Source organism: Caretta caretta, chromosome 24, assembly GCF_965140235.1.
Source record: "Caretta caretta isolate rCarCar2 chromosome 24, rCarCar1.hap1, whole genome shotgun sequence".
NCBI classification, from domain to species: domain Eukaryota; kingdom Metazoa; phylum Chordata; order Testudines; family Cheloniidae; genus Caretta; species Caretta caretta.
The window spans coordinates 4,715,842-4,741,801 of NC_134229.1; the positions used below are offsets into that span (position 1 = coordinate 4,715,842).

At 49.7% G+C, this 25,960-nt stretch overlaps 1 protein-coding gene across 5 annotated transcripts; it reads right to left on the reverse strand.

Moving 5' to 3' along the window:
* Positions 1–3,858: 3,858 nt before the first annotated feature.
* Positions 3,859–25,904, reverse strand: HAPLN2 (hyaluronan and proteoglycan link protein 2). Of its 5 annotated transcripts, none has more exons than XM_048828072.2 (9): positions 25,779–25,884; positions 17,010–17,547; positions 14,518–14,874; positions 10,084–10,128; positions 8,752–8,865; positions 7,753–8,106; positions 6,430–6,546; positions 5,615–5,800; positions 3,859–5,262 (listed from the first exon to the last, which is right to left on the reverse strand). In XM_048828072.2, exons 3-9 carry the CDS (start codon positions 14,723–14,725, stop codon positions 4,979–4,981), a joined length of 1,308 nt encoding a protein of 435 aa, XP_048684029.2. In that variant the 5' UTR covers positions 14,726–14,874; positions 17,010–17,547; positions 25,779–25,884; the 3' UTR covers positions 3,859–4,978. The 5 variants fall into 5 exon arrangements, with proteins under 5 accessions (XP_048684029.2, XP_048684032.2, XP_048684031.2 ...); XM_048828075.2 differs by having other exon boundaries at positions 14,776–14,874; positions 25,779–25,883; XM_048828074.2 differs by having other exon boundaries at positions 14,501–14,874; positions 25,779–25,883.
* Between the last annotated feature and the right edge of the window lie 56 nt (positions 25,905–25,960).

Below are 25,960 nucleotides of genomic sequence, written 5' to 3' on the forward strand. Positions count from 1 at the left end.
CTTTGTGTCAGGAGTATTTTGTTATTGAAATTGAAACTGAATTGAAATCAATGTGGGAGCCAAAGACCGTGTGACCTTCGACCTATGGGCAGAGCCACATGATGTCACTATGGGTGTGGTGAACCTCTCTCCTACCATTGGCCAGTGGATTCGTGCCCTCCACCCGCACCTTTATACAAGGAAGTTGTTCCTTAACTGCTCTCTGTGTTTGTAATCTCTTGCTTTGCTCTGTAGAATCAAAATGCTTAAGTGTGAGAAGAAAACAAGTGGGGGACGTGCCTGGAAAATGAAGTGACATCATGAAATGAAGTGACCTCATTTCCTCCGCCAAGGACATGACGACAGGAGGCTGGGAATTTGTCACTGCAATAAGTTGCTTGGCACCAAACTCCATTGCATGCAGGTTCTGGGTGAATTGATGTGAGGGGGTTTAGAGTGGGGTGTGTGAAATATTTGCACAAAGAGACAAAACTCCTTCAGCTTAGGACTTTTTTTGTTTTTATTTTTCTGGCATTTCTTCGTGAGGTCAAAAATGACCTGACTTGGCCACATTTACCTGAAACCCGGCTCCCTTTTCCAGAGAAGAAGGGACCTGCTCCCAAATGGAAGGTAGCTCCAAAATTCCAAATCTTCTCAGGTTCCTGCTGCAAAAAACTTCAGCCCATTTCATGGAAAAAAAAATCTGTATCTGGGAGGAGTGACGTCTCTCCAAAATGCACCCCTTTGTATTTTCCCCATCTTGGAAAAGACATTCCCTGGTTTCACCCAGCTGTGGGAGCTTGTTTGAACTAGGGATAGGCCCCACATCGGGCTCCAGAATCAGATATGACCGGGATATGCCTGGAGTTTGAGGAGGTTTGCAATTTGGGTTTCAGCCCCATATGCCATTGTACTCACTGCCGTAGCGTGTGGGGCCTTGCATGGATCTTCCTCTCCAGCGCCTCTCGGTGCTGGAACATGGGTGTTTCAGGAGTCTTCTCCAGCATCCCTCTTGACCACTCCTTTGGCTTTGCGTTGGCCTGTCTCTGGCTGCGTCTTCCGTGGCCCAGCCCTCCGGTCAGGTCCCCTCTTTCCAGCTCCGTCCCATTCTGGGCTAACAAAAGCCCCAGTACAGAAGCCACCCCATATGCAAAGAAAAGATCCTTCTACCCCTCACCTGCTAGGCTGGGGTTCGCTGCTCTCCACCCGTGCTCTCGGACCCTGCAGAGTTCCTCCATTGTTCCTTTGGCTCAGCACTGCTCCTCTATCCTGGGTCTCTCCCACACTGGGTTCTCGTCCCTCTCTAGGTAATCCTCCCTGGCTCTTTCACAGCTGGGATCACTAATAACAGAGTCACCAGATCAGAATTGGCTGCTGCATTGCAGGCACTTTCTCCCATTAAAGGGCCAGCCGGCCTTCGACAAACCCATTGTAGAGAAACAAGCCACCTGTGAACTATACATCTGGATTGACCTGTCTACCTTAGTTATTTCTAAGGCACCTTGTCAAGTTGTTATGTAAGGTCTCAACTCCCCCAAAGTAAGGGATATCGCTCTCAATAGATCTTTAACATTGGAGCTGGTTGGGGATTTTTTGGTCAAAACAGGTTTTCGATGAAAAATACCGCTTTTCTCAAATTGAAACGTTTAGAAGCATTTTGATCACGTCCAAACATGCTGGTTTGACATTTTGGGAACAAAACATTTTTGGTTTTGCTTCAAAATGATGTTTTGAAATGAAATTCCGTGTGTGTAATTCCCCCCCCCGCCCCAAAATCTTAAAAAGGCTAACATCAGAATGAAATGGTTCAATCGACCAAAACATTAATTAATATTTTTCTGAATTTGGTTTCATGGGAACTTTTGAATTTCTTTTTTTTTGTTCCATTTGGGAACACCCCCACCCCCCAAAAGTGTCTACATTGTTGAATTTCTCACAAAAAAGGGAAATCTAGTTCCTACCCAGCTCTAGCCAACAAGAGAGAGAGAGGTTGAATTGTTCTCCTTAACCACTGAGGACAGGACACGAACTAATGGGCTTAAATTGCAGCAAGGGATGAACATTAGATTGGACATTAGGAAAAGCTTCCTAACAGTCAGGGTGGTGAAGCACTGGAATAAGTTGCCGAGGGAGGTTGTGGAATCTCCAACATTGGGGATTTTTAAGAGCAGGTTGGACAAACCCCTGTCAGGGATGGTCTAGATAATACTTAGCCCTGCCTCAGCGCAGGGGACTGGACTAGATGACCTCTCGAGGTCCCTTCCAGCCCGACATTTCTATGGTTCTTAGACTCCAGGAGCTGGAGCTTTAAGAAAAATCAGAGCAATTCTCATGAGACTCGTGATAAAATTGCTGGAGCCTGGCAATGCTTCCCAGGCTTGGGGCAGGCACAGAGTGGGTGCGTGGGGAGGGCGGGGCCAGGCTTCCCATATTCTTTTCAGCCTCCAGTCTCAGGGCTTACATTCTGCTTCCCTATGTCCCTGGGCCTGAGCAAGTGGGGGCCCCCCACCCCACCCTCCTGCCAAGGAAATGGGCTCGGGGCACCGGGGGTTGCCCCGCTCCGCCCACCTGGTGCTCCTGCTGGGGAGCCGGCCGGGCGGAGCAGGTCGGGGCGCCGGGGCCCTCCAGTTGGCCAGGGACCGCTAGACACGGGCCCCATCGGCCCGCTGGCTAATCCGCCCAGCCACATCCCAATCTGCCTCCCGACACTGGGAACAGGACGGGTGCAAGGCGCAGGAAGGGCGCCTTCTCCACCCATCTTAAGCCGCCTTTATGCTACCAGCGCTTACCTGATGTTCGCTTACCTGAGACCTGGCTCTCAGGTGTTTCACCTTCACTTCCGCGTTGCTGGGGACGGAGGAGCAGGGCCCTGCCTCTGAAAGGGGTGGTCCCGCCAGCACCCCAGCTGCAGCATAAGCAAAACCTTTCCTGGAGCTCAAGGCGGCAAGTGCCGCTGGGGCCACACACCCTGCTCGACGGGGATTATTTTTCTGACCCCGCCTCGTACGCTGCGGTTGATATTAAACCAAAGGACCCAGCGGAGGAGACTGCAGAGCCTTCCGTTGCGGACCCCAAGCCAGAGCCCCTGCGTCAGCACACGTTCCCTTTTCGTGGGCTTAGCCCTCCTTTGCCCCGCGGTAGCGGCTCCTCTGTTTTGGGTTTTGCCGGTGGGTGCTCCTCTCTGCCCTCTCCTGCCCATGCAAGCAGCAGGCAGGGGGCTCAGGGGTAAAGAGGCTGAGTGGGGGAGTGGGGCCTTGGGGGGGGGAGGGCGGGAGAGGCCAAGAGGCCAAGTGGGGGGCGGGGCCTCAGGGCGCAGCAGTGGGCGGAGCCTCACCGGAAGAGATTCAGCCGGGGGCGGGGCCTCAGGGTGGCGCACAGGTGGAGCGGGGGCCGCGGTCCGGGTGCCAGGACCTCCACATACAAAGTTAGTGAGTCAACCTGTGGAACTCCTCGCCAGAGGATGTTGTGAAGGCCAAGACCATAACAGGGTTCAAAAAACAACTAGATATGTTCATGGAGGATAGGTCCATCAAGGGCTATTAGCCAGGATGGGCAGGGATGGCGTCCCTAGCCTCTGTTTACCAGAAGCTGGGAATGAGCGAAAGGGGATGGATCACTTGATGAGTCCCTGTTCTGTTCATTCCCTCTGAGGCACCTGGCACTTGCCACTGTCGGAAGACAGGATGCTGGGCTAGATGGACCCTTGGTCTGACCCACTATGGCCGTTCTTATGTTTTTATGCTTCAGCTAAGGGGGCATAGTGCTTCAGTTGACACATTAGCAGCTCATGCCTTCTAGCTCTGAAAGTCCTTGGTTCGAGGGTCGGATTGTGTCACCCTATGGCTAATACGCAGGCAAAAAACAACAACCCCAAGGTGCTATTTTTGGGTGGGTTTACCATCATTTTATTAATTTACATGAATAAACTCAATTAGTCAAACTCTTTACTTTCCAGCCTTTCACATATAGACACTGAACGGCTTCTTCATGGGGGGAGCCTGGCGGGTGTTGGGATTAAAAAACAGACCTTCACAAGCACAGTGAGCTGGCTGGGGGCTTGTGTGCACTGCTGCCCTCTGTTGGAATGGAATCAGAGTGGCTCAACTGTGCATCATAGCCCCTATACTGCTGCTAATTAAGGAGATGCTTCTTTAGCTCAAGTGGAAAGGGACCTGTGCTTTGCAGAGCAGGGGGATCTGAGTTGTGACCTTGCTATCGTTGTGAATTTCCACAAGCATGAGTAAGTATACGGAGAGTCAGGAAGTTTTTTTATCTCCAGGGGCACCCATCCCCTGTTGAAAATAGGTGAGTAATGGATACAAAATGCCATTTCCTTGTTAGCTTTAAACTAAACCAAAAAAATCTACAGCTACTGGTTATTCCTCGGAGGGGTCCAGCGACCTCGTGGGAGCAGGACACTGGATTTTTACTGTGTCCCATGGATTCTGTCTTCTCCTGACAACCCCCTGCTCCAGATGGCAGCTAACAAACATCAGGAGCCAAAACCTAGGAGAGCAAAAGCCCCGAGAAGACCAGAGATGTTCTGAGGTTGGGGGCTTTGCTATTTCCATTGTCGCTTGCTCTCTGTGTCGAAAGGGTGGAATTCACCCCTGGGTAGAGGGTCCAAATCGGCCCAGGGGTTGAATTTTGTGTCAGATTCACCGCTCCAGAGAACAGATTCCTCTGTTCACAGAACAGGGCAAGCAGCCTATCGGCCTCTCCCTGCCAGCACTCCTGGAGGAACCACGTCTAGACATGAGACAGGATTCTGGTCTCCATGGCCGGTCCAGTCCTTGGTCTCTCTGCTAAGGCTGACGATGAGAGGATGGGCCAAGCGAGCGTTATGTGCTGCTGGAAACCAGCCTGAGACCCACTGGGAAAGAGAAATATGCATGGGACATGGATCTCATGACCCTTGAAAGGCACAGGCAGCTGGGAACCAGTGAAGAGCAGAGCTGCCGTCCCCTACCCGGCGTCCCATCATCACCCCGCGCCATCCCTATTTCACCGAGAAGCAGTAGGTCCCGTACGTCCTCTGCTCCTTGTTGGGAAAGCCGAAGCTCCGGACGCCGGGGTCCGGAAGGCCCCCGCAGCGGGTGCGAGGGGTGGTGATGGGGTAGCGGACGCTGCCGTCCGCCAGCCAGCCCCCGTCGCAACGGTCCAGCTGGGAGAACTTCCAGGCGGAGTAGAGCTGCCCGACCTTGGCAATGGTGGCCCCTTGGTTGCGGCAAGCCTGCCCCGCCTCTTTGAAGCTCAGGTGGCCCCGGAGGAAATTGACCTGGCCTGGGGAGAGAGAGAGGGAAGGGAGGGTGTCAGGGCGAAGGTCACATGGGACGCTGGGTGGTGTGGGGACCTGCCATGGAGATGCCAAGGGTCCCTCTAGCCTGGCTAGAAAACAGCAGGTCCCACCTAGCTCATGGGCAATGCCTGCTTCAGGAAGGTGGCATGGAGCAGGGGACATTTGCCATTGCCCTGGGAGGAATGACCCAGATGGGGAAGAGGGGCTATCACACCAGACGGAGTAGTGAGCTGACCCAGAACAGGAGGGGGTACCAGACGAGCTGACCCTTTGGTCTGATCTTTTCTCCCTATGCTCTGCGGTTGCATGGAGCCACCACGTTCCCTCTGGACGTACCCCTCACAGCGGAGGTGAAGCAGAATGCGTCAAACCGGTCCTTCTGCTTGTCCTTGGCCCCGTAGGTCCGAACTCCCGGGAGGAGAAGCCGCCCTCCACAAGGCTCTCGGGGGTTAATAATGGGGTAGTGGACGGTCCCGTCAAGAATCCAGCCTGCGTTACACCAGTCCAGCCCTTCGGTCCATGCTGTGGGTTAGTGAGAGAAAAAGGGATGGGCAAGCTCAGTGCATTGCGGGCAGAGCACGGGGACCACGGGGCACTGATGAACGTCAGAACCAAGCTACAGGATACCTTAATAATGACCCTGATTGTCCACTGGCCCGCATCTCGTGCAGAGCAAAGGGGGGGTCTATCCCCAGCTCTGGGAGAGAGAGTGGTCCAGTGCTTTGAGGAACCGGTTCTAATCCCAGCTCTGGGATGGTGGGGTGTGGCATAGCAGTTCGAAGAGAGGGGGTTGGGGGCCAGGACTCCTGGGTCCTATTCCCAGATCTGATGATCCTACTGTCCAATGCTTCTCTAAACCAAAGCTGGCTGTTGTAACGATTCTGTAACATCCGATGAAGTGGGTTTTAGCCCACAAAAGCTTATGCCCAAATACATTTGTTAGTCTCTAAGGTGCCACAAGGACTCCCGGCTACCACTCTGAAACCTGATTACCCTTCTGTCTCTGATATTTACATGGCAATGATCTGCAGACCTGTTAAAGCATCCTAAATAAATAAAGAAATTAACTATTTCCCCCCCAAGCATATCTAGAGCAAAGTCTGTGAATTAGCCACCAGAGGAGGTGGGTGAAACAGACAGAGGCTGGTTACCTTTGTAGAGCTGCTGATAAGTGGCCAGCCTGGAGTCCTGCTCCTCACAGGCCTGCTTAGCCTCAAAGTAGTTGAATCTGTAGCGCCCCTGGCTGGTCTGGTAGGGGAAGACGACACCTGGGTGATCGTAAGAGAAAGGGAGTGAGCTGGTATTCTGGGATCAGAGGGTCGATTGGGAATCTCAGGGCAGGGTGCCGGCCTCTGCACCTGCTTGACAATATTTTGACGGAACCCTTTTCTGTCGGAAAATGCAGGTTTGTCGAAATCCAAACGATTTGCAGGAACTCGTCGACTTTGACGACATTTGCCGTGGGAACAAGTTGATGCAATTCACTTCACCTTTCTCGTTTCGATACAGTCGGAAGCATTTCGCTTCACGGCCACTTTTTTTTCTTTATGTTATAATAATATAAAAATAGTCAATATTATTGAGACATACTATTGGATACTGTGTAGTCTATTAGCCTGTGTCAATGTCCCCGAAATGTTTTGAAGTTTCTGAATCAAAATCCTTCAGAATTTCTGTTCCATGGTGAATTTCAAAATTTCGACTTCTCTTTCCGGATCCGGAATGAAAACAAAGTTTGAAATGTCAGGATTTCCCATGGGACAGAAATTCCGTTTCCCAACCAGATCTGCTGGCACCCCGGGGAACCCCCACGGTATTATTCCATTACAGCAGCGCATCGAAGGCTCACATGAGATCAGAGACACAGAGCAAGAGGCAGTTCTTGCCCCGGAGAGCTCACAGTCTGAATAGGCAGACAGAGGGTGGGAGGGGAAACCGAGGCACAGCTACGGGGCAGAGGCTTGCTCAAGGTCACCCAGCAGAGATTTGGGGAGGAGTGGCCGCAGGGACCCCCTGCAATGTGTCGGGATGGCTGGAAGGACCCAACTCACCCCTACGCTCAGAAGGAGCTGGAGGCAGAGGGGAAGCGAGCTAAGGCTTTTAAAACCACTTTCCTCATGGGCTCCCACCAGGGGATGCAGGTTCTCCTACCTCCCCCCAGGACCCACTTCCACGGGATGCAGCTTCCCCTCTCTCTCAGCCTCCTCTCAGGGAACCCCGCCAAAGGACGCAGCTCCCCCTGCTACCCCCCCGAGGGGCCCCCCTGCCAGGGGACACGGCTCCCCTACTTCTCCCCTGGCCCCCCGCCAGAGGACATGGCTCCCCCCACTTTTCCTCCAGCCCCCCACCAGGGGACGTGGCTGCCCCCAGCCCCCGGGGCTCCCATCGGCAGAGGGTCTCTCCCCTGAAGAGGATGGGGCCATTGCTGGACGGAGGGGGACCGTTCCCAGGCCGCCGTGGGAGCCGGGACTTACCGTCCAGCATCAGCGTCAGCGACAGGCTCTCGTCTTCCAGCCCGTTGACCAGCTGGCAGCGGTAGCGTCCCTCGTCCTCCAGCGCCACCCCGGCGATGGTGAGGGAGGCGTCGTTGCGGTGGCCACGCCTCAGCCGGGCCCGCCCGCCCAGCTGCCCGTAGGTCTTGTGCTGGGCCCCGCTGGTGACCAGGATGACGCTCTCCAGCAGCTCGGCCGGCTCCACCTTGCTCCATTTCACCTGGTAGTGGGGGGGCCGTGCCCGCAGGACGCAGGGCAGGGTGACCGTGGCGCCACGCTGGGTGTGCACCACCTCCTGGAGGGGCTCCAGCAGGTACTGCAGGCGCGGGGTGGGGGCTGTGAGGAGACACCGGCAGGGGGAGGTGCGTCGAACCCCCAGCCTCGCTTGGCCTGCAGCCTCCCGAGATGCTCGAGGGTCGCGGCTCTCCTCCGAGACCTGCTCTGTTTGCCTGCTGATGCCCTTCAGTCCCAAACGGCAACCCTGCACCCTGCTATTCCAGCCCCGAGCTCCCCCCCCGCAGCATCCCCGATGCCCCTCAGTCCCGACCCGCAACCCCACCCTGCTATTCCAGCCCCGAGCTCCCCCCAGCACCCCTCAGTCCCGACCCGCAGCCCCACCTTACTCCCCCAGTCCAGGGTTCCCCTTCCACATGCACGGCTGCAGCACTGGGGTCCTGATTTGCCTCCTACAGTCCAGGTTCCCTTCCCCTGCCCCCCTGCTGAGGCCACTCAACCCCAGCCTGCTGCCCCCATTTCTATTCCAGCCCCAGGTACCCGACTCACAGCCATGCCAGTGCACCTCAAACCGGCCTCCTGCTATTCCCGGCCTCCCCCGGGCTGTGACCTCAACTTTAAACTGCAGCACTTTGTGACGCAGATGGGTTGGGACTAGGGTAAGAGCCAAACTGCCCCATGCTGGAAAGGGGAACAGGGGAAAGGAGCTGGCAGATTCGTTGGGAGGGAGAGAACATGGTTACGCACCTGGACCCCCAGTTACCTTCTGGTAAATACTTAAAGCAGCTGGCAGAGAAGAGAGGCAGACTGAAGCCAGCAGCATCAGCTGGTGCATACTTAGCTGTGGGGCCAGGAACGTGCCTGAAAAAGGATTGAGGTTTTGTTCTAGCCGGACTCACCAGGTGGCACCGTTCCACATAGTTATTTTGCTCCTGTGGAGTTTTTGAAGAAATTCTTCATGGTTAGAGTTTTGCGATTAAGTTTCATTTAGGGGGAGCTGTTGCAAGCAGCAGGAGTGTTTGCTCACAGGGAGCGCGTGGCAGAGCAGGGAATTGTATCCAGATCTCTGGCTAGCTCCCTAACCACTGGACAATCCTCCTTCTCTCCCCATTCATATAATCACAGCAATGTCGGGCTGAAAGGGACCTCGAAAGGTCATCAAGTGCAGCCCCTGGCACTGAGGCAGGACCAAGTAAACCTAGACCATCCCTGACAGGGGTTTGTCCAACCCTGTTCTGAAAAACCTCTAGCGATGGGGATTTCACAACCTCCCTTGGAAGCCTGTTCCAGAACTTAACTCCCCGAGAACGTTTTTGCTAATATCTAACCTAAACCTCCCTTACTGCAGATCAAGTCCCTTGCTTCCTAGCCTAACAAGGAGAACAATCGATCCCCATCCCCTGTAGAACAGCCCTTCACATATTTGAAGACTGTTCTCAGGTCCTCCCTTCAGTCTTCTTTTCCCAAGACTAAACATGTCCAGATTTTTTCACCTTTCCTCACAGGTCAGGGTTTCTAAACCTTTTGTCATTTTTGTTGCTCTCCTCTGGGCTTTCTCCAACTTATCTACATCTTTCTTAAAGCCTGGGGCCGAGAACTGGACACAGGACTCCAACTGAGGCCTCACCAGTCTGCACAGAGTGGGACAATTATCTTCTGCGCCTCATGTACGACACTCCTGTTAATACACCCCAGAAGGATAATAGCCTTTTTTTGCAACTGTGTCCCATTGTTGACTCACATGCAATGTGTGATCCACCCTAACCCTCAGATCCCTTTCAGCAGTACAGCTGGACTCACCAGTTATTCCCCATTTCATGGTCGTGCGTTTGATTTTTCCTGCCTAAGCGAAGTACTTTGCACATGTCTTTACTGAACTTCAGTGCTGCAGGAGAGCAAGGGGATATCGCACGTGTCGTGCAGGATCGAATAGAACAGACCATAGTTTGATTCTTTGTGTTATTGGCTGGTACAGCACCTAGCACTGTGGGGCCCTGGCTCCTAATTGGGCCCCACAAGGGGTTATCACAGCAATAATAATGGTTAACTACAGGATTTGGGTTTCTCTCTAATACTTACTCGGTCGAGCTCCCAGAGGGTCTCCGGCCACTTCTGACACCTGGGCTGTGGAGAGAAATGGGATTCAATGCAGCTGGCCCATTGGTTCCCCACTCACCTCCCCCATTGGCCTCGCCTATGGAGAGCAAGAGGCTGTCAGGGCAAGCTGACCGAGCCCGGGTGAAAGAGGAACCAACTCACACACCCACCCAAGGCTCAAACCAAACCCAGAATGGGCTTCACCATGGTCCCGTATGCCTGAGGTTCACCCACTGCCGATCAACACCAGGTGGCCAGACCAGCCGTGCCAGGCATTCATGGTCTGCGTCCGCTGCCTCCCGGATCCCCAGCTTGTTCCAGTGCCAGGCAGAGCTCAGCAGGTTGTTGGATGCTTCCCTGCACTGTCCCAGACACCTCAGCAGGACTAGTCGAGGCGATTGGCCGAAAAATTTCCTCCAAACTTTTTTTGTGCCAGAAAACGCAGACTTGGGTCAACCAAACCATTTCACAGATCAGTGTTGAATTTGCTGAATTTGTTCTGGTCGTAAGAATTTTTTTTGTTACAAATCCGCCCGATATGATTCTTTCCGTTCAAAACACTTTTGTTTGGCCACTTAATTATGTAAAAAAATGGTTTAAAAGGCTCACGGAGTAACTGTTTTGTTTGATCCGAATCAATTCTCACCAGCTCCAGGGTTTCGACACGGCCAGAGAACTGAAAAAATATCAGTTCTTCACACAGCTCTCGTTCCAACACATGGTTCATGCAGCATCCCAAGAGATTTCTGAGCCTCACCCCAAATTCTGCCTCTGCTTCCATGTCCCTCTTTGCCTCCAATTAACCCCAGTAATACGGCTATGAATGCTTCCACTAACAAACAAGTTCTTTGCACATCTCTCGCATCTTCCCATGCAAAGATGTCAAAGCACTTTACAAACATAAATACATTAAGCCTCATGGCCATCAGGAAGTTTAGACTTGAAATTAGACGAAGGTTTCGAACCATTGGAGGAGTGAAGTTCTGGAACAGCCTCCCAAGGGGAGCAGTGGGGGCAAAAGACATATCTGGCTTCAAGACTAAGCTTGGTAAGGGATGGCATGATGGGCTAGCCTAATTTTGGCAATTAATTGATCTTCAACTATTAGCGGTAGATATGCCCAATGGCCTGTGATGGGACACTAGTTAGGGTGGGATCTGAGTTACTACAGAGAATTCTTTCCCGGGTGTCTGGCTGGTGAGTCTTGCCCACATGCGCAGGGTTTAGTCGATTGCCATATTTGGGGTCGGGAAGGAATTTTCCTCCAGGGCAGATTGGCAGAGGCCCTGGGGGTTTTTTGCCTTCCTCTGCAGCGTGCAGCACGGGTCACTTGCTGGAGGATTCTCTGCACCTCGAAGTCTTTAAACCACGATTTGAGGACTTCAATAGCTCAGACATAGGTCAGAGGTTTGTTACAGGAGTGGGTGGGTGAGATTCGGTGGCCTGCGCTATGCAGGAGGTCAGACTAGACGATCATAATGGTCCCTTCTGACCTTAAAGTCTATGATTCTATGATTTTCAAAGAGGCCAGGGGTGGGCCAATGCCACTGACTGCCAATGGGATTTAGGCACCTCATTTTCTTAGGGTCATTTGAAAGCCTCCCCTGGTCCCATACTGTGGGTATTAGCAGCCCCTATTTTAGAGACAGCAAAACTACAGCACAGAGAGGTTAAGTGATGGCCTAATTTTACACAGCAAGCACAGGCCAGAGCTGGGGACAGAGCCCAGAAGTCCTGGAGGTGAAATCAATGGGTATTTTGCTACTGACTTCAGTGAAGCCAGGATTTCACCCCGGGCTCGTAGCGCTATGTCTTATTTATCATCATTATCATCTGGACAACAGTTGTATGTAGGTTTCAGAGGAACAGCCGTGTTAGTCTGTATTCGCAAAAAGAAAAGGAGTACTTGTGGCACCTTAGAGACTAACCAATTTATTTGAGCATGAGCTTTCGTGAGCTACAGCTCACTTCATCAGATGTTTACCGTGGAAACTGCAGCAGACTTTATATACACACAGAGAATATGAAACAATACCTCCTCCCACCCCACTGTCCTGCTGGTAATAGCTTATCTAAAGTGATCAACAGGTGGGCCATTTCCAGCACAAATCCAGGTTTTCTCACCCTCCACCCCCCACACAAATTCACTCTCCTGCTGGTGCTAGCCCATCCAAAGTGACAACTCTTTACATAATCAAGTCGGGCTATTTCCTGCATAGATCAAGGTTTTCTCACATCCCCCCCACCCCCATACACACACAAACTCACTCTCCTGCTGGTAATAGCTCATCTAAACTGACCACTCTCCAAGTTTAAATCCAAGTTAAACCAGAACATCTGGGGCGGGGGGGGGGGGGGGTAGGAAAAAACAAGAAGAAACAGGCTACCTTGCATAATGACTTAGCCACTCCCAGTCTCTATTTAAGCCTAAATTAATAGTATCCAATTTGCAAATGAATTCCAATTCAGCAGTGGGGTGGGAGGAGGTATTGTTTCATATTCTCTGTGTGTATATAAAGTCTGCTGCAGTTTCCACGGTAAACATCTGATGAAGTGAGCTGTAGCTCACGAAAGCTCATGCTCAAATAAATTGGTTAGTCTCTAAGGTGCCACAAGTACTCCTTTTCTAGTTGTATGTAGGCGAACCGGTCATGGACCGGAGTCCCACGCTGCAAGGAGCTGTCCAGCTTCCTTCCCCACCCTCCACTCTTTGGCCCCCTCCTCTGACCTGTGGCCCCAATTCTCCATCACCCTGCCCCTTGCGCAGTCATGGAGATCCGTGCAAAAGGCATGCAAAGCGGGTGCAAATCGCCAGTGGATCAGTGCACATGTAATTTGCACCCCATAGGGAACGGGTGGGAATGACAGCAGAAGGTGCAAGGCAATGGAGGATAAAAACTCTGTTTCTATAAAGCGTCCCCCTACCCTGCCATACCTCCAGCTCGACACTTACTGTACGAGGTTCCCTACAGCCCATTGTCCTCTACAAGATGCACTCAGTCTGTTACCCTTTGGTAGGAACGACTCTAGACAAACACAAATTGCATCGTTCTGTGGCTTTCACATGGGTTGATTAACATTTCTGGAATCCAAGGGGCTGGCAGTTGGCGGCTCTGTCTCTTTTGGTTCTGTGTTTGGTTCTGAGTTTGGGCTCCTAGGCGCTACCCCAATACGCTAACACATCATGAGAGACAGGCCCTGCCCTGAAGAGTTTACAGTCTACACAGACAAGAGGTGGGATGGGGGGAAAGAGCGAAGGGAAGTGACTGGCCCAAGGATCACCCAGCAGGCTAGTGTCCTACCCACTAGGCAATGCTGCCCTACCTATTGAATCTTCTGAACCTCCTCTCACGTCGCTGAGGAACCACCCCCACTGTTAGATCCCTTTGGGGATCGTGGGTAAGAGACGATGAAGGGAGGCAAAGGAGTATTACGGGGAGTGCGGGTGGTGTGTGGCTGGGAGGGTGAAGCTAATTCAACTCGACCCCTGCCCTCTACAGCAAACCAGGAGGGGGTCTGGCTGACTTCCCACTAGCCCACAATAACCAGCATTGTGAGGCTGAAGAGCTGGGTCTGGATGTTTTGACTCAGCTGCCTCTGACTAGTTCCTGCAATGACTAGAGGCTCCAAGCGAGACTGGGGTCCCATTGCGCTAGGTGCTGTATGGACACAGTCCCTTAAAATCAAAACAGACGGGGAATGGGAGGGGAAACTGAGGCACACAGCCTTGCCCTAGGTCACACAGCAGGTTAGCTTCAGATATGAGACTACCCACATCTCCCCACTCCCATGCCAGTGCCAGATCCACTAGACTGGGGTCGTGAAACTTACTGACCCTCCGAGCCACACATGAGAATCTTTAGACGTTCGAGAGCCAGGGCGCACCTCCCAGGGCTTGGAGCTTCAGCCCTGTGGGAGGTGCCTGCCGGGGCTCAGGGCTTCAGCCACACTCCTGCTGAAGTCCCAAGCCCCAGCAGATGCCCTGAGACCCTCCTCTTCACTGGGCATAATCCCCTACCCCACCATGCTGCTGCAAGGCAGAGGTCCTGAGCTTCCCACCCACCAAGTATGGTAGGTGGAGAGTGGGGGGAGCCCGGGGGACACCACGAGCCGTGCTTTAATGGTAAAAGAATCCCTACCAGTAGAGCCATGTGTGGACACACTAATTTGTATCTGCACCCGAACCACACCCACGCTAATGAACTTGTATCTGACCCGCCCTCCATCTTTTATATGCATCTGCCCCAGTCCCCTCTCACATTGTTAGAGCCCTGCACGGACACACAAATTTGGATCTGCAGCCGATCCCCAAAGATGGTAAACAATGCACCCGCGTCCGGGGATGCAGACATCCATGGATATAAAGCGGCTATCTGCGGAGTTGCAGGGCTCTACGTACCAGCTCCGGTCCCGTACCTTGTACGTTCACAGGGAAATCCTCTGCCAGCCCACCGTACCCCTCCAAACCGAGCCGTGAAAAAGACAAAGCAATCCTTTGAGAGCTCTCCTCCACCACCTGCTGCTGCACGCCCGCCCGGGCCAGACTGCTGGCATAGGGGTGACTCAGCACCCTGTTACGCATCTGGCATGACGCACGCTCGCAAAAACCCGGTCCCGTCTCCATCACAAACGTCCCATTGTTGGACGGGAGAGGAACGGAAAGACCAAACTTGCCGTTGGGTTCATTGGAAGAGGCGGCTCCTGGCTCCTTCCATGGCTAGTGGACACATCTGCTATCATCGGGCATCGGGGACGGTGAGAGGCCTGCCTGCTCTGGGAGAGGAAATCAAATAACCAGAGAACAAGTTCTGCTTTGGAAGATCTAGGCTTTGTGCTCTTTGGACAGCATCAAAATTGTCTGGGTGGTGGCTGTATCTCCTTTTCCCTCTCTCTCTCCCTCTCAATCCCTCCCTCCGGCCCAGGACCAGTAAACAGTTGGTGTGTCTGTATTTTCCCCTTTCACGACCAAGGAGGATGTACAATTTCCCATTGTGAGCATCTTTCCCTTTATTGTTCTGCTCAGCAGAACAGAGCAGCCCCAGTGAACAAGCCCATCTTTATATGCAGCCGCAGAGTTGGGGGAATTCAGAGTAGCTGTCAACACCATTCAGACCCACATCTCCTCCGAACCAGATCCAAAGCTGGTGGAAAGACACCCATTCGCTTCCAGTGGCTTTGGATCAGCTGATCCCTTGAAGCATGAGAGCTGATCATCTCTGAAATGCTACTGTAGGTCTGTAAATTAACTGGTCTTCTCCTCCCCTGTGCCCCCGGCCCCTCCAAACACAGACTGGCAGAGTTTGCTTGAAACAGTCCCCACAATATGTTAGCAAGGGTTGCTCCAGATGGGAAAAGGTTAATGAGTTCCGATGACTCTCTGGTGCTAGGGGCTGGTTAACCCGACCGGGTATAAAAGAGGTGGGCGTGGGTCTCGGCGATAAGAGGATCTAGGGTGTGGGCTGAGCAGTCTTGAGGAAGGAACCCAAACAGCAGGCAAGCTTGGGAGGTCACAAGCCTATCTAGGTTCCTATACAGCACCCATTACAGTGGCAACAGAGTGCTCTACCTGGATCTACTGCTAGTGGTCCCAGCTGGTATAAACTGGTACAGCTCCCATTGATGTCAATGGAGCCTCACTGGTTTACACCAGCTGGCGAATTGGCCCATTGACCTCAAGGCATCTCAAGCACGGCACTGCTAGAAACACAGCATGATGCTACATGGCAGCATCCGCACTGGGTAGGATGCTGGAGACTTGATCTAAAGCCAGAAGCACCAGAGACTCAAGGAAAGGGCGCTAGGGGCTGTACAGACACAGAACAAAGAGACGTTCCCTGTCCCCGAGAGCGTCCAATCTTTCCAAGCAAACGATCGCTCCTGCTGTTTGGCTCACTGTTTGGGGCGGGGCAGGAGCTGCATTCTGTTTCGGGTTTGGCTGTTTCCCTCCCCAACCCCGCCAGTGTGCAACTTTTGATCGGGCAGCTTAGTCCCACTGGGAGATGTCCAAAAAAAAATTAAGTCTTTTGAAAATCACAAGGTCAATAGTTCTATCTGACGGGGGCGGGGGGCAAAAAGCCGGATTAAAAAAAAAAAGCTCGAAAAATTATTTTAAAAAAATAATAACCAAGGGCTGAATCCAGCAGCACGAAACCAGCCTTCCATAACTCCGCAACGTTTGCGCAATTGACATTACTAAAGTGCTGGTCAGCGCTCCGGGCCTTTCCTCATTCCACCTACCCCCCCACGCCAGACAAGCGATTTGGGTGGCTCCCTTTTTGGGGATGGCCCAGTTAAGATGCCTTAAGAGGGGCCTGATTTTCGGAGAGCGCGAAGGACCCGTCCTCTGGAAACCAGGCCTCTTTCGTGTGTCTCAGCTGGGCACTGGAAATCACTCGTGATGTTTGGAAGAACAAGCCAGGGTGTTCTGAAGGCAGAAATCCCTCATTAGCCCAAAAGAGAGAGACTCGGGAACGGACAGGGCTGGGTGAGGGCAATCCAGGGTCCTAGGCGTACTACGACACCGGTCCCCACCCCGGCACAGCCCCGAGTCGTGCTGCCACCTGGTCAGATTTCCCCCGGATCGCCCGTTTTTCGAGGCAGCCGTCCTGGGAAATGTGTCAGGGTGGTGCGGTACAGGCTGCCACTGCCAGCTGTCTGGTTTTGCAGGCTCAGGAGCGTCCCGGCTGCCCTGGGTTTTTGTACCTCAGAGATGCCAATGCATGCAGCTCCCGGTTCCGCTCCGAAACGGAAGCAATGCTCCCCCTCTCCCCTCTGGAGAGACGGGGGTGGTAGCTGGGGATCCCCTCCCCCACAAGCTGCGTTCAGACCCCTCCACACACACAGGCCTATAATCCCAAGGTCTCAAACCAGCCCCGACAGGGACGCGTAGCTCCGCTTCGGTAACATACCTGCCTCATTTTGGCTGGGGCCTGATCCTGAGGCCGCTGAAGTTGATGGAAAGGCTCCCCATTCATTTCCCCAGGCTTTGGATTGGGCCCTTGGTCACAACCCCCCCCCCCCCAGCTAAGGCTGGGGATGATCTGTCTCTGAAAGGAGATGAGGAAAAAACAACGGGGACACAATGAGGCTGTGTTCTGGGGACGCGGGATGGAACTGGGCCTTTTCACTCAGCCCCCCCCCGCCCCGGTACCCCTGCCCTGAAGATCCATCTCCAGGGAAGAAGGAAATGTACATCTCTCATAAAACACAAGACAAGCGGCAGTTTGTCTCTGGCAGCAAGGGACAAAGCGATCCTGGCCTCTCCGTGACACGCACTCCACCGAAAACAAGCTTCCCCTCCGGACCGGATGAAAACAAGTCTCCGGGCCTCACTCTTGCTGGCTCGAACGCCCCCTTTACACCGATCGCCCGCTGCAATTCACAGTCACGCTCACTTTAAGGCCCCTTTGTGCTGCCAGGCCATACAAAGGAAGCGGATGCCGAAAACTGTGGGGGAGAAAAATCATTTTTCAGGGACTTTTTTTTTAAAAAACGTCTGTGAAAATGGAGGATTCCCTCAGAAATCTCAGTTGCAACAAAACAGCCATTTTGCTCCAGAAAAGCTAGCTGTTTATCCAGGCGCTAGCCACATAACCCCCTGCAACATCAATGAACGTATCTGCTTGGCGCTTCTTTGACTCTCTGCTAGCCCCATGTTAGGAGTGGGGTGCTGAGGCATGGGGAGATGAAATGACTTGTGCAGATGAAGTCTGTGGCAGATTGAACCCAGATCTCCTGGCCCCTACTCTTCCACACAAACTTACTTCTTTGCTTGCCAGTGCTGTCAGAGGTGGCAATCTGCAGCTAAGCAATGATCCTGATCTTCAGCTGGTATAAACTGGCATCACTCCACGAAGCTAAGGGATCTGTGCTGATTTATGCCAGCTGAGGATCTGGCCCCTTGAAACCAGGGCCAAAGTTAGTGGGGCGGGGGGAAGTCAGAGTCTGGCCATGTGCTGTCCTAAAAGGGATGGGGGCAGGGGGAGGTAAACGAGTCCCCTTGATCTGTTTGACCCAGACCTGAAAAATGTGACAGCAACATGAATTGCACTGGGGACAGGACAAACGTGCTTTGTAGCCAGGGGAGGTGAAGGTAAGTCTTGCTGTAACCAGACCGTGCTGAACGGAGCGTGGCAATGGCTTTGCACCAGGGTGACCCGACTGTGGGTTGACCGGAGAGTGGCCTTATTGATGGGTTGATGTATTGATTATTGATTGAGCTCTTAGACTGCAGGGGGTCAATAAAGGTTCGGTTAGCTGAGGGCTACAGCCTCAGGAATATTATGAGCAGGAGCATTACAATGAGCGGCCCTCAGCGCGCACAAGAAACAGCTGCAATTTATCACAAGTCCCTTGAGCAACAAATCTGCTAACCAGGCCACCGGACACTGAAGTCCAACAGCAGACGTTCAGGGTGTTTAGCACTGTGACTAGCATCATTCACATCTCCTGCTGGGGCAACCTGGACTGTCAGTCACTATTTTCTTCATCATCATCTTCGTCATAATGCTAGTGCCTCCCGAAATGTTGGCCCACATCTTTAGCCTGAGTTACGCTTTCATCTACTAATGCTCAGACCTACCCATAAGTATTCCAGCCCTTTGCCCCTTGTCCAGACTTCCTCCTCCCACTAATTTAGGGATGCCCCCTTTCTCATATGCTGCCTTGTTAGTTCCCTTTTCACTGATTAACATGGGCGTCACACAGTTGCCATAGCGACGTGTGGCCGAGCTAAAATTCCCCAAGAAGTTTCTACCAGTCATCTTGCCAAATTAACAGATACATTGTGACAGCTTTTCTAAAACATCAGCAATTAGCATGGCTTGTCCTGTAATCTTGGCAATTTACGGCTACCGCGTTAACTAGTGATCTTGGTGAACAAAGTCATGTCAATCTAGTTCAGGCCTCAGGCCTTGTGTGGCTAAGTCGAATATCTTACAGGCCAGAGACTCTGTGTTATGACATTAATTTATACATATATGTTATATTTTAGGATCTACCCCCCAACCCCTTTTTATTTTTTAAGGGGACAAGAGAAATTGGAGAAGGGCTTATCCTCCGAAGAGTTTCTCTGAATACTTTGCATTGAATTGAGCTCTGATGAATGCTGCAGCCCAGAAACTGGAGCCTTCTATTTCCCCAAGAGCAGGTAAAGATTGTTCTCCGCTCCTCCCTATACACCTCATCTTTCCCATGCAAGGCTTGCCTCTGAGGGCCCTGTGCACTCTTCACGACCAGTTCAACCCTTGGTCTCTCCAAGAGTCTGCCAGCCAGGTGGTTACTTTTGCAATGCGGACACCTCTCTGCTGGGAACTGGGATGAGATCCATCCTGCTCATTTCCTAGGGTCCCAGCAGCTCAGGGTGACTTTTACCAGCAGGAAATTAACTGAAACCAGCGACCTAGAACTGAAGGACTCCCAGACCCATCACAAGTCTGTTTAGCTATCCAGCCCTTTCCAGTTTCTTTAAGTTCTAGCCAAACACGGGCATCAGAACCGGACAAAACTCAGCTGATTCCTCCCGCTCAGACTAAAATAAGCAACCACTTTCGTTCCACAGGCCAGATCCTCAGCTGGCGTATATCAGCGCAGCTCCCTCAGCTTCAGCATGACACGGATTTACCCCAGGGGAGAATCTGGCCCTATATGTGAGAAGGCAAACAATAAAAAGGAGAGAATTTACACTGGGACCCACCCCCCTTTACACCACTCTGGCAGCACGAAAACAGCCTCCGAGGAGCGAGCGTAAATGTAATTTATAACTGCTTTCAGTCCCATTTACGCTACTAAGGGACCTCTGTGTAAATGTGAACCAGGGCCAATGTTTGCATTAGATAAGCAGCCATTTCTAGGGCTAGATCTCATTAAAGAACCCCGTTTGTTGATTGCATAATGTTTTGATTGGCTTAAAAAAAACAGATGAAGCATGAAGATAAATAGATTGAAATCTTAGGTTTAATGATTAATTGGGTAATTGCTTTGTTTGAGGTCACTTGAGTTTTATCTGTGTCAACCAGCAGGGGTAAGAAGCCAGATTCTCATTTACGCTTGGGCCCCTTTACACCTCTCTGGCTGTGTAAAAGGGACTCCAGCATTTGAGAGTATCTGGAGCAATATGAGTAAATCTGGGAACACATATTTCCTCAACTGGCTACGTCCAAATGAAATTTTGCCCTGAGTAGCGTGAGGGGTGAACTCAGCTTTAGTAATTAACAGCTACCAGGTAGTTTGTGGAACAGTCTTTAACTGGTCCCCCCCTTTCTTTTCCGCCCCGGTGGGTATGTTTACACTGCAAAAGAAGACCTGTGGTAGCGAGTCTCAGAGCCTACGGGTCAGTGTAGATGTTCCTGCTCAGGCTTTGAAACCCAGCAAGGGAGGGTGGGTCTGAGATCCCAGGCTTTAGCTGGGATGGGAACATCGACACTGTTCTTGTTAGCCCCATTGTGTGAGCCCGAGTCAGCTGACCTAGACGCTGAGACTCACTGCCGAAGGGGTGGGGGTTTGCCTTGTACACATACCCAGTTTGATTTGGTCTTTGAGGATGCAGGAAATAATACTGGCCCACACCCTGAGCTGGTACAAATTGATGTTGCTTCAGTCAAGCCACGCTGATTTACAGCAGCTAGGGAGTTGGCCTAAAATTTAGAGCCAACTATGGCCTTGGTCCTTCTTTTGCTTGCACTGGGTTAACGCAAGGCTGACATCATTGGCATTAAAGTCATCTCAGTGGCAGAATTATCAACATGTCCAGTCCTACATTTCTATGGTTATTAAGATAGCATCTAGGGGCTCCCTACTCCCAAAAGCTAACTATACCTAGTTCCTATATGGGGCTTTTGTAAGCAGTACATCTCAAAGCACTTCACAGTACTTATCCTTACAGCACACTTGTAAGGCAGAGCAATTAGCCGCAGTGTACTGGTGGTGAAACTAGGCACAGAGAAGCTAAGGGACTTGCCCAGGATCACCCAAAGAGTCTGCAACAAAGCAGGGAACTGAACCCAGCTCTACCAAGGTCAAGGCGATTGCCCCAACCATTGGGCCATCCTAAGACAGATGCAGGCTAAGGAAAAGTATACAACAGACAAGCAGAGTGACTAATGGGAAGGCAGCAGACAACATGTTCATTCCACTTTCTTTTGTTTTTTTTGTGAGCCAGATTTCAATCTTTTTTACACAGCCGCAAATCTGGAGTAACTCCCGTTACACCAGTGTCATTCCACTGAAGTTAACGGAGATCAGAATCTGATTCAGAGCCTTTAAAATTAAAAAAAATGTGTCCACGTCACTTTCCAAAGGCTGTTTTAGTTTATTCAGCGTTTCTCCGCCTCTGCTTTCTCGAGTCTTGGAATTCGCACTGTCTCTGTATGTTACAAACACCTCTCAGCAAATGCAGATGCAGAGAAAAAAATGAAATCACACTCTCGGTTCCCCACACCCACTGCCTGCCCATAGAGATGTGTGAAAGAATTTATAAACAGTACAGGCTTTATTAGGAGCATAGAATTTATACACAATACAGGCTGACACAGCTTCTCTGCCCCCAGTTGGGAGACCAAACTTTCTCTCCTTTTCAGCTAATTGACAACCTGGAACTGGGCAAAAATTTTTGGTTCAAACTTTTTTTTGGTGAAAATTGCTGATTCTATAACACTGAATTGTTTTGCGAATTCACATCAAATTCACCAAATCATTTGTTTTGAATAAAAAACAAATTTTTTTAGAAAAGATCAAAACGTTTTGTTCTGATGACATTTTCGAAAATGAGATGGATTGTTTTGGTTTGAGATCACTTTCTGTTGAGAAATTTCATTCAAATTCACTACTCAAAAGCAAAACTTTTTAAAACCTTTTTAAAAAATTTTTTAAAATTTTCAATTCTCTGAAAATTTCAAAAATTTTGTTTTCAGTTTAATCCAAAACATTTTTTTTGGGGGGGGGGGGATTTTTCAGAATTGCCAGCAAATCAAAACATTCATTTTTCACCTAGCACTATTCTGCAGTCCAATCCATCTAATCTCATATCTACCCAAATCCGTTGAATCTAGACCAAAAAACACTTTACAATTGAGTTAAGGTTGAGAGTATGTGTCAGTAATTTAAAAGCTAAAAGGCATTTCAGATATGTTGTAAGTATCCCAAAAACCACACACCGTAAATCCAGGAAATTCAGAGTTAAAGATACATTTAAAAGAAATGCAGATTTTATAGTAAGAAATGTATAACAAAGTTATCCAAACAACCTTAACTCTGCCCTGCCGTGACATCATGCAATAAACATATGATTACAATTAAGACTTTTTAAATAATTTTGGTCCTAAATTAGATACAACTGCTTTTTAAAGACACATTTACTTTTTCCTATATTTTGTTCCCTTATAACATTATGAAACCATGGCAAGAGTGCCTTAACTGAGCATGTCAAACAACCTACCCATGAGAACTCTTGACACAACTGACCAGTCCCTTACTGGTGGTCATTACAACCAACAGCGTTGTTGCATGCAAATTAGCTTTTGAGGAAGTGTGGTGATTGGTTGAACTACCTTATCTGACAATGGCCTTCCTTAAGAGTTACCTGAGCTGAGCCTGCCTTTAGTCTGTCTAGTCATAAAAATTAGATACAACAATTCAGATAAATTACAAACTAATTTATCCAGTTCACCTGGTTAACATGCTCAAGTGCCTGTGTTATTCTGTTGTTAACAACATTTGGGCCAAAAAAAAGACTGATGGATACTAAATTTCTTCCAGGATCTAGATTTGGGTTAATTTACACTAATAAACTAACAAACGTATTTATTTGTAAATTCTCAGAAAATTAATTCTGTGCTCAAAGAGTAAGCACTGTAAATTTGGGGAGGGTACGGGTTATTTTTCATACAAAATACAAAGGTTGAAACTCCTCTTTAAGGGCAATAAACAACTCAGCTTTGATTGTGGAGTCATGATCGACACCTCCATAATAATAGAAACCAATTTATTACCTCTGTCTAACCTAATTCATCTAATCCATCTGGTCCATAAATTTATGCATCTAATCTCTTCAATCTTGAATCTCTAGAAATTAGCATACTGTGGACACTAACACAAATGAACACATCCAATACCAAACTGAATCAATCTAATCCACAATCTAAAATAATCCATTCAATATATAACCAAATACAATCTAATCCATCTATTTTCTAATCTAATTCATAGATTCATAGATTCATAGATATTTAGGCCAGAAGGGACCATTATGATCATCTAGTCTGACCTCCTGCACAATGCAGGCCACAGAATTTCACCCACCACTCCTAAAAAAGACCTCACACCTATATCTGTGCTATTGAAGTCCTCAAATTGTAGTTTGAAGACCTCAAGGAGCAGAGAATCCTCCAGCAAGTGACCCGTGCCCCATGCTACAGAGGAAGGCGAAAAACCTCCAGGGCCTTCCAATCTGCCCTGGAGGAAAATTCCTTCCCGACCCCAAATATGGCGATCAGCTAAACCCTGAGCATATGGGCAAGATTCATCAGCCAGATACTACAGAAAATTCTTTCCCGGGTAACTTGGATCTTACCCCATCTAAAAACCCATCACAGGCCATTGGGCCTATTTACCATGAATATTTAATTACCAAAACCATGTTATCCCATCATACCATCTCCTCCATAAACTTATCGAGTTTAATCTTAAAGCAAGATAGATCTTTTGCCCCCACTACTTCCCTCGGAAGGCTATTCCAAAACTTCACTCCTCTGATGGTTAGAAACCTTCGTCTAATTTCTAATCTAAATTTCCTAGTGGCCAGTTTATATCCATTTGTTCTTGTGTCCACATTGGTACTGAGTTTAAATAATTCCTCTCCCTCTCTGGTATTTATCCCTCTGATATATTTATAGAGAGCAATCATATCTCCCCTCAACCTTCTTTTAGTTAGGCTAAACAAGCCAAGCTCCCTGAGTCTCCTTTCATAAGACAAGTTTTCCATTCCTCGGATCATCCCAGTAGCCCTTCTCTGTACCTGTTCCAGTTTGAATTCATCCTTCTTAAACATGGGAGACCAGAACTGCACACAGTATTCCAGGTGAGGTCTCACCAGTGCCTTATATAATGGTACTAAAACCTCCTTATCCCTACTGGAAATACCTCTCCTGATGCATCCCAAGATGACATTAGCTTTTTTCACAGCTATATCACATTGGCAGCTCATAGTCATCCTATGATCAACCAATACTCCAAGGTCCTTTTCCTCCTCCGTTACTTCTAGTTGATGCGTCCCTAGCTTATAACTAAAATTCTTGTTATTAATCCCTAAATGCATGACCTTACACTTCTCACTATTAAATTTCATCCTATTCCTATTACTCCAGTTTACAAGGTCATCCAGATCCTCCTGTAGGGTATCCCTGTCCTTCTCTAAATTAGCAATACCTCCCAGCTTTGTATCATCTGCAAACTTTATTAGCACACTCCCACTTTTTGTGCCCAGGTCAGTAATAAAAAGATTAAATAAGATTGGTCCCAAAACTGATCCTTGAGGAACTCCACTGGTAACCTCCCTCCAACTTGACAGTTCACCTTTCAGTAGGACCCGTTGTAGTCTCCCCTTTAACCAATTCCCTATCCACCTTTCAATTTTCCTATTGATGCCCATCTTATCCAATTTAACTAATAATTCCCCATGTGGCACAGTATCAAACGCCTTACTAAAATCTAAGTAAATTAGATCCACTGCGTTTCCTTTATCTAAAAAATCTGTTACTCTCTCAAAGAAGGAGATCAGGTTGGTTTGGCACGATCTACCTTTTGTAAAACCATGTTGTATTTTGTCCCATTTACCATTGACTTCAATGTCCTTAACTACCTTCTCCTTCAAAATTTTTTCCAAGACCTTGCATACTACAGATGTCAAACTAACAGGCCTATAATTACTTGGATCACTTTTTTTCCCTTTCTTAAAAATAGGAACTATGTTAGCAATTCTCCAATCATACGGTACAACCCCTGAGTTTACAGATTCATTAAAAATTCTTGCTAATGGGCTTGCAATTTCTTGTGCCAATTCTTTTCAGTTAATCTACTCTCTAAACCAATGGATAGCACAAAGGAGCCCAATTTGGAAGACATGTAGTCTAGTTTTGGGTCTGCCATTGGCCTGCTGAGTAACCTTGGGCAAGTCACTCCACCCTTCCGTGCCTCAGTTTCCCTATCTATAAAATGATGATAATGCTACAGACCTCCTTTGTAAAGTGCTTTGAGATCTACTGAGGAAAAGCAGGAGATAACAATAACAACACCCATTTCTTGTATAATGCTTTTCACCAATAGGTCTTAAATTGCTTCACAATCTTTAATGTGAGGTTGGGAAGCAAGAGGTAAGTATTATTAATCTAATCCAGTCTGTCTGTTCTGTAACCTAATCTATTGAATCTATAGGCTAACGGAACCCATTTCTCCCTAGCCCCATTCCAGTGCTAGGACTTGCATTTAAATTGTCATCTTCATGCAACAGTTGTGCTGAACTCATTTAATTTGTCTCTGAATCATAACAGGCTGACTCAGCTGCTGTCATGATATGACGCAGTGGGCCAGATCCTCAGCTGGTGTAAAGCAGTTTAGGTCCATTGACCGCCATGGAGTTACAATTGATTTACCTCAACCAGGGATTTGGCTCTAGGAATCCATACCTGGTGCCTCAGTCACTGAGCCATTGGCAAAGCTGGCTCTCCACATTCCTCTGTTCCTGCCTAAACAGACAGTTGCTTGCAGGCATGCAGCAAAGAAGACATGAGCAAATATTTTCTCATCCTCTGGAGCTGCGCTGTGTTTCAGTGGGAGGGACCCAGCTGGCAACTCATTGACTGGTGGG

Bases quoted from the DNA above. Each gene is read 5' to 3' on its own strand.
- HAPLN2 (XM_048828072.2), bottom strand. From the start codon at position 14,725: ATGGAGACGGGACCGGGTTTTTGCGAGCGTGCGTCATGCCAGATGCGT. The intron at 6,547-7,752 runs GTAAGTCCCGGC...ACGATCACCCAG, and splicing joins GCTGACGCTGATGCTGGACG to GTGTCGTCTTCCCCTACCAG. The intron at 5,801-6,429 runs GTAACCAGCCTC...ACTAACCCACAG, and splicing joins TTATCAGCAGCTCTACAAAG to CATGGACCGAAGGGCTGGAC.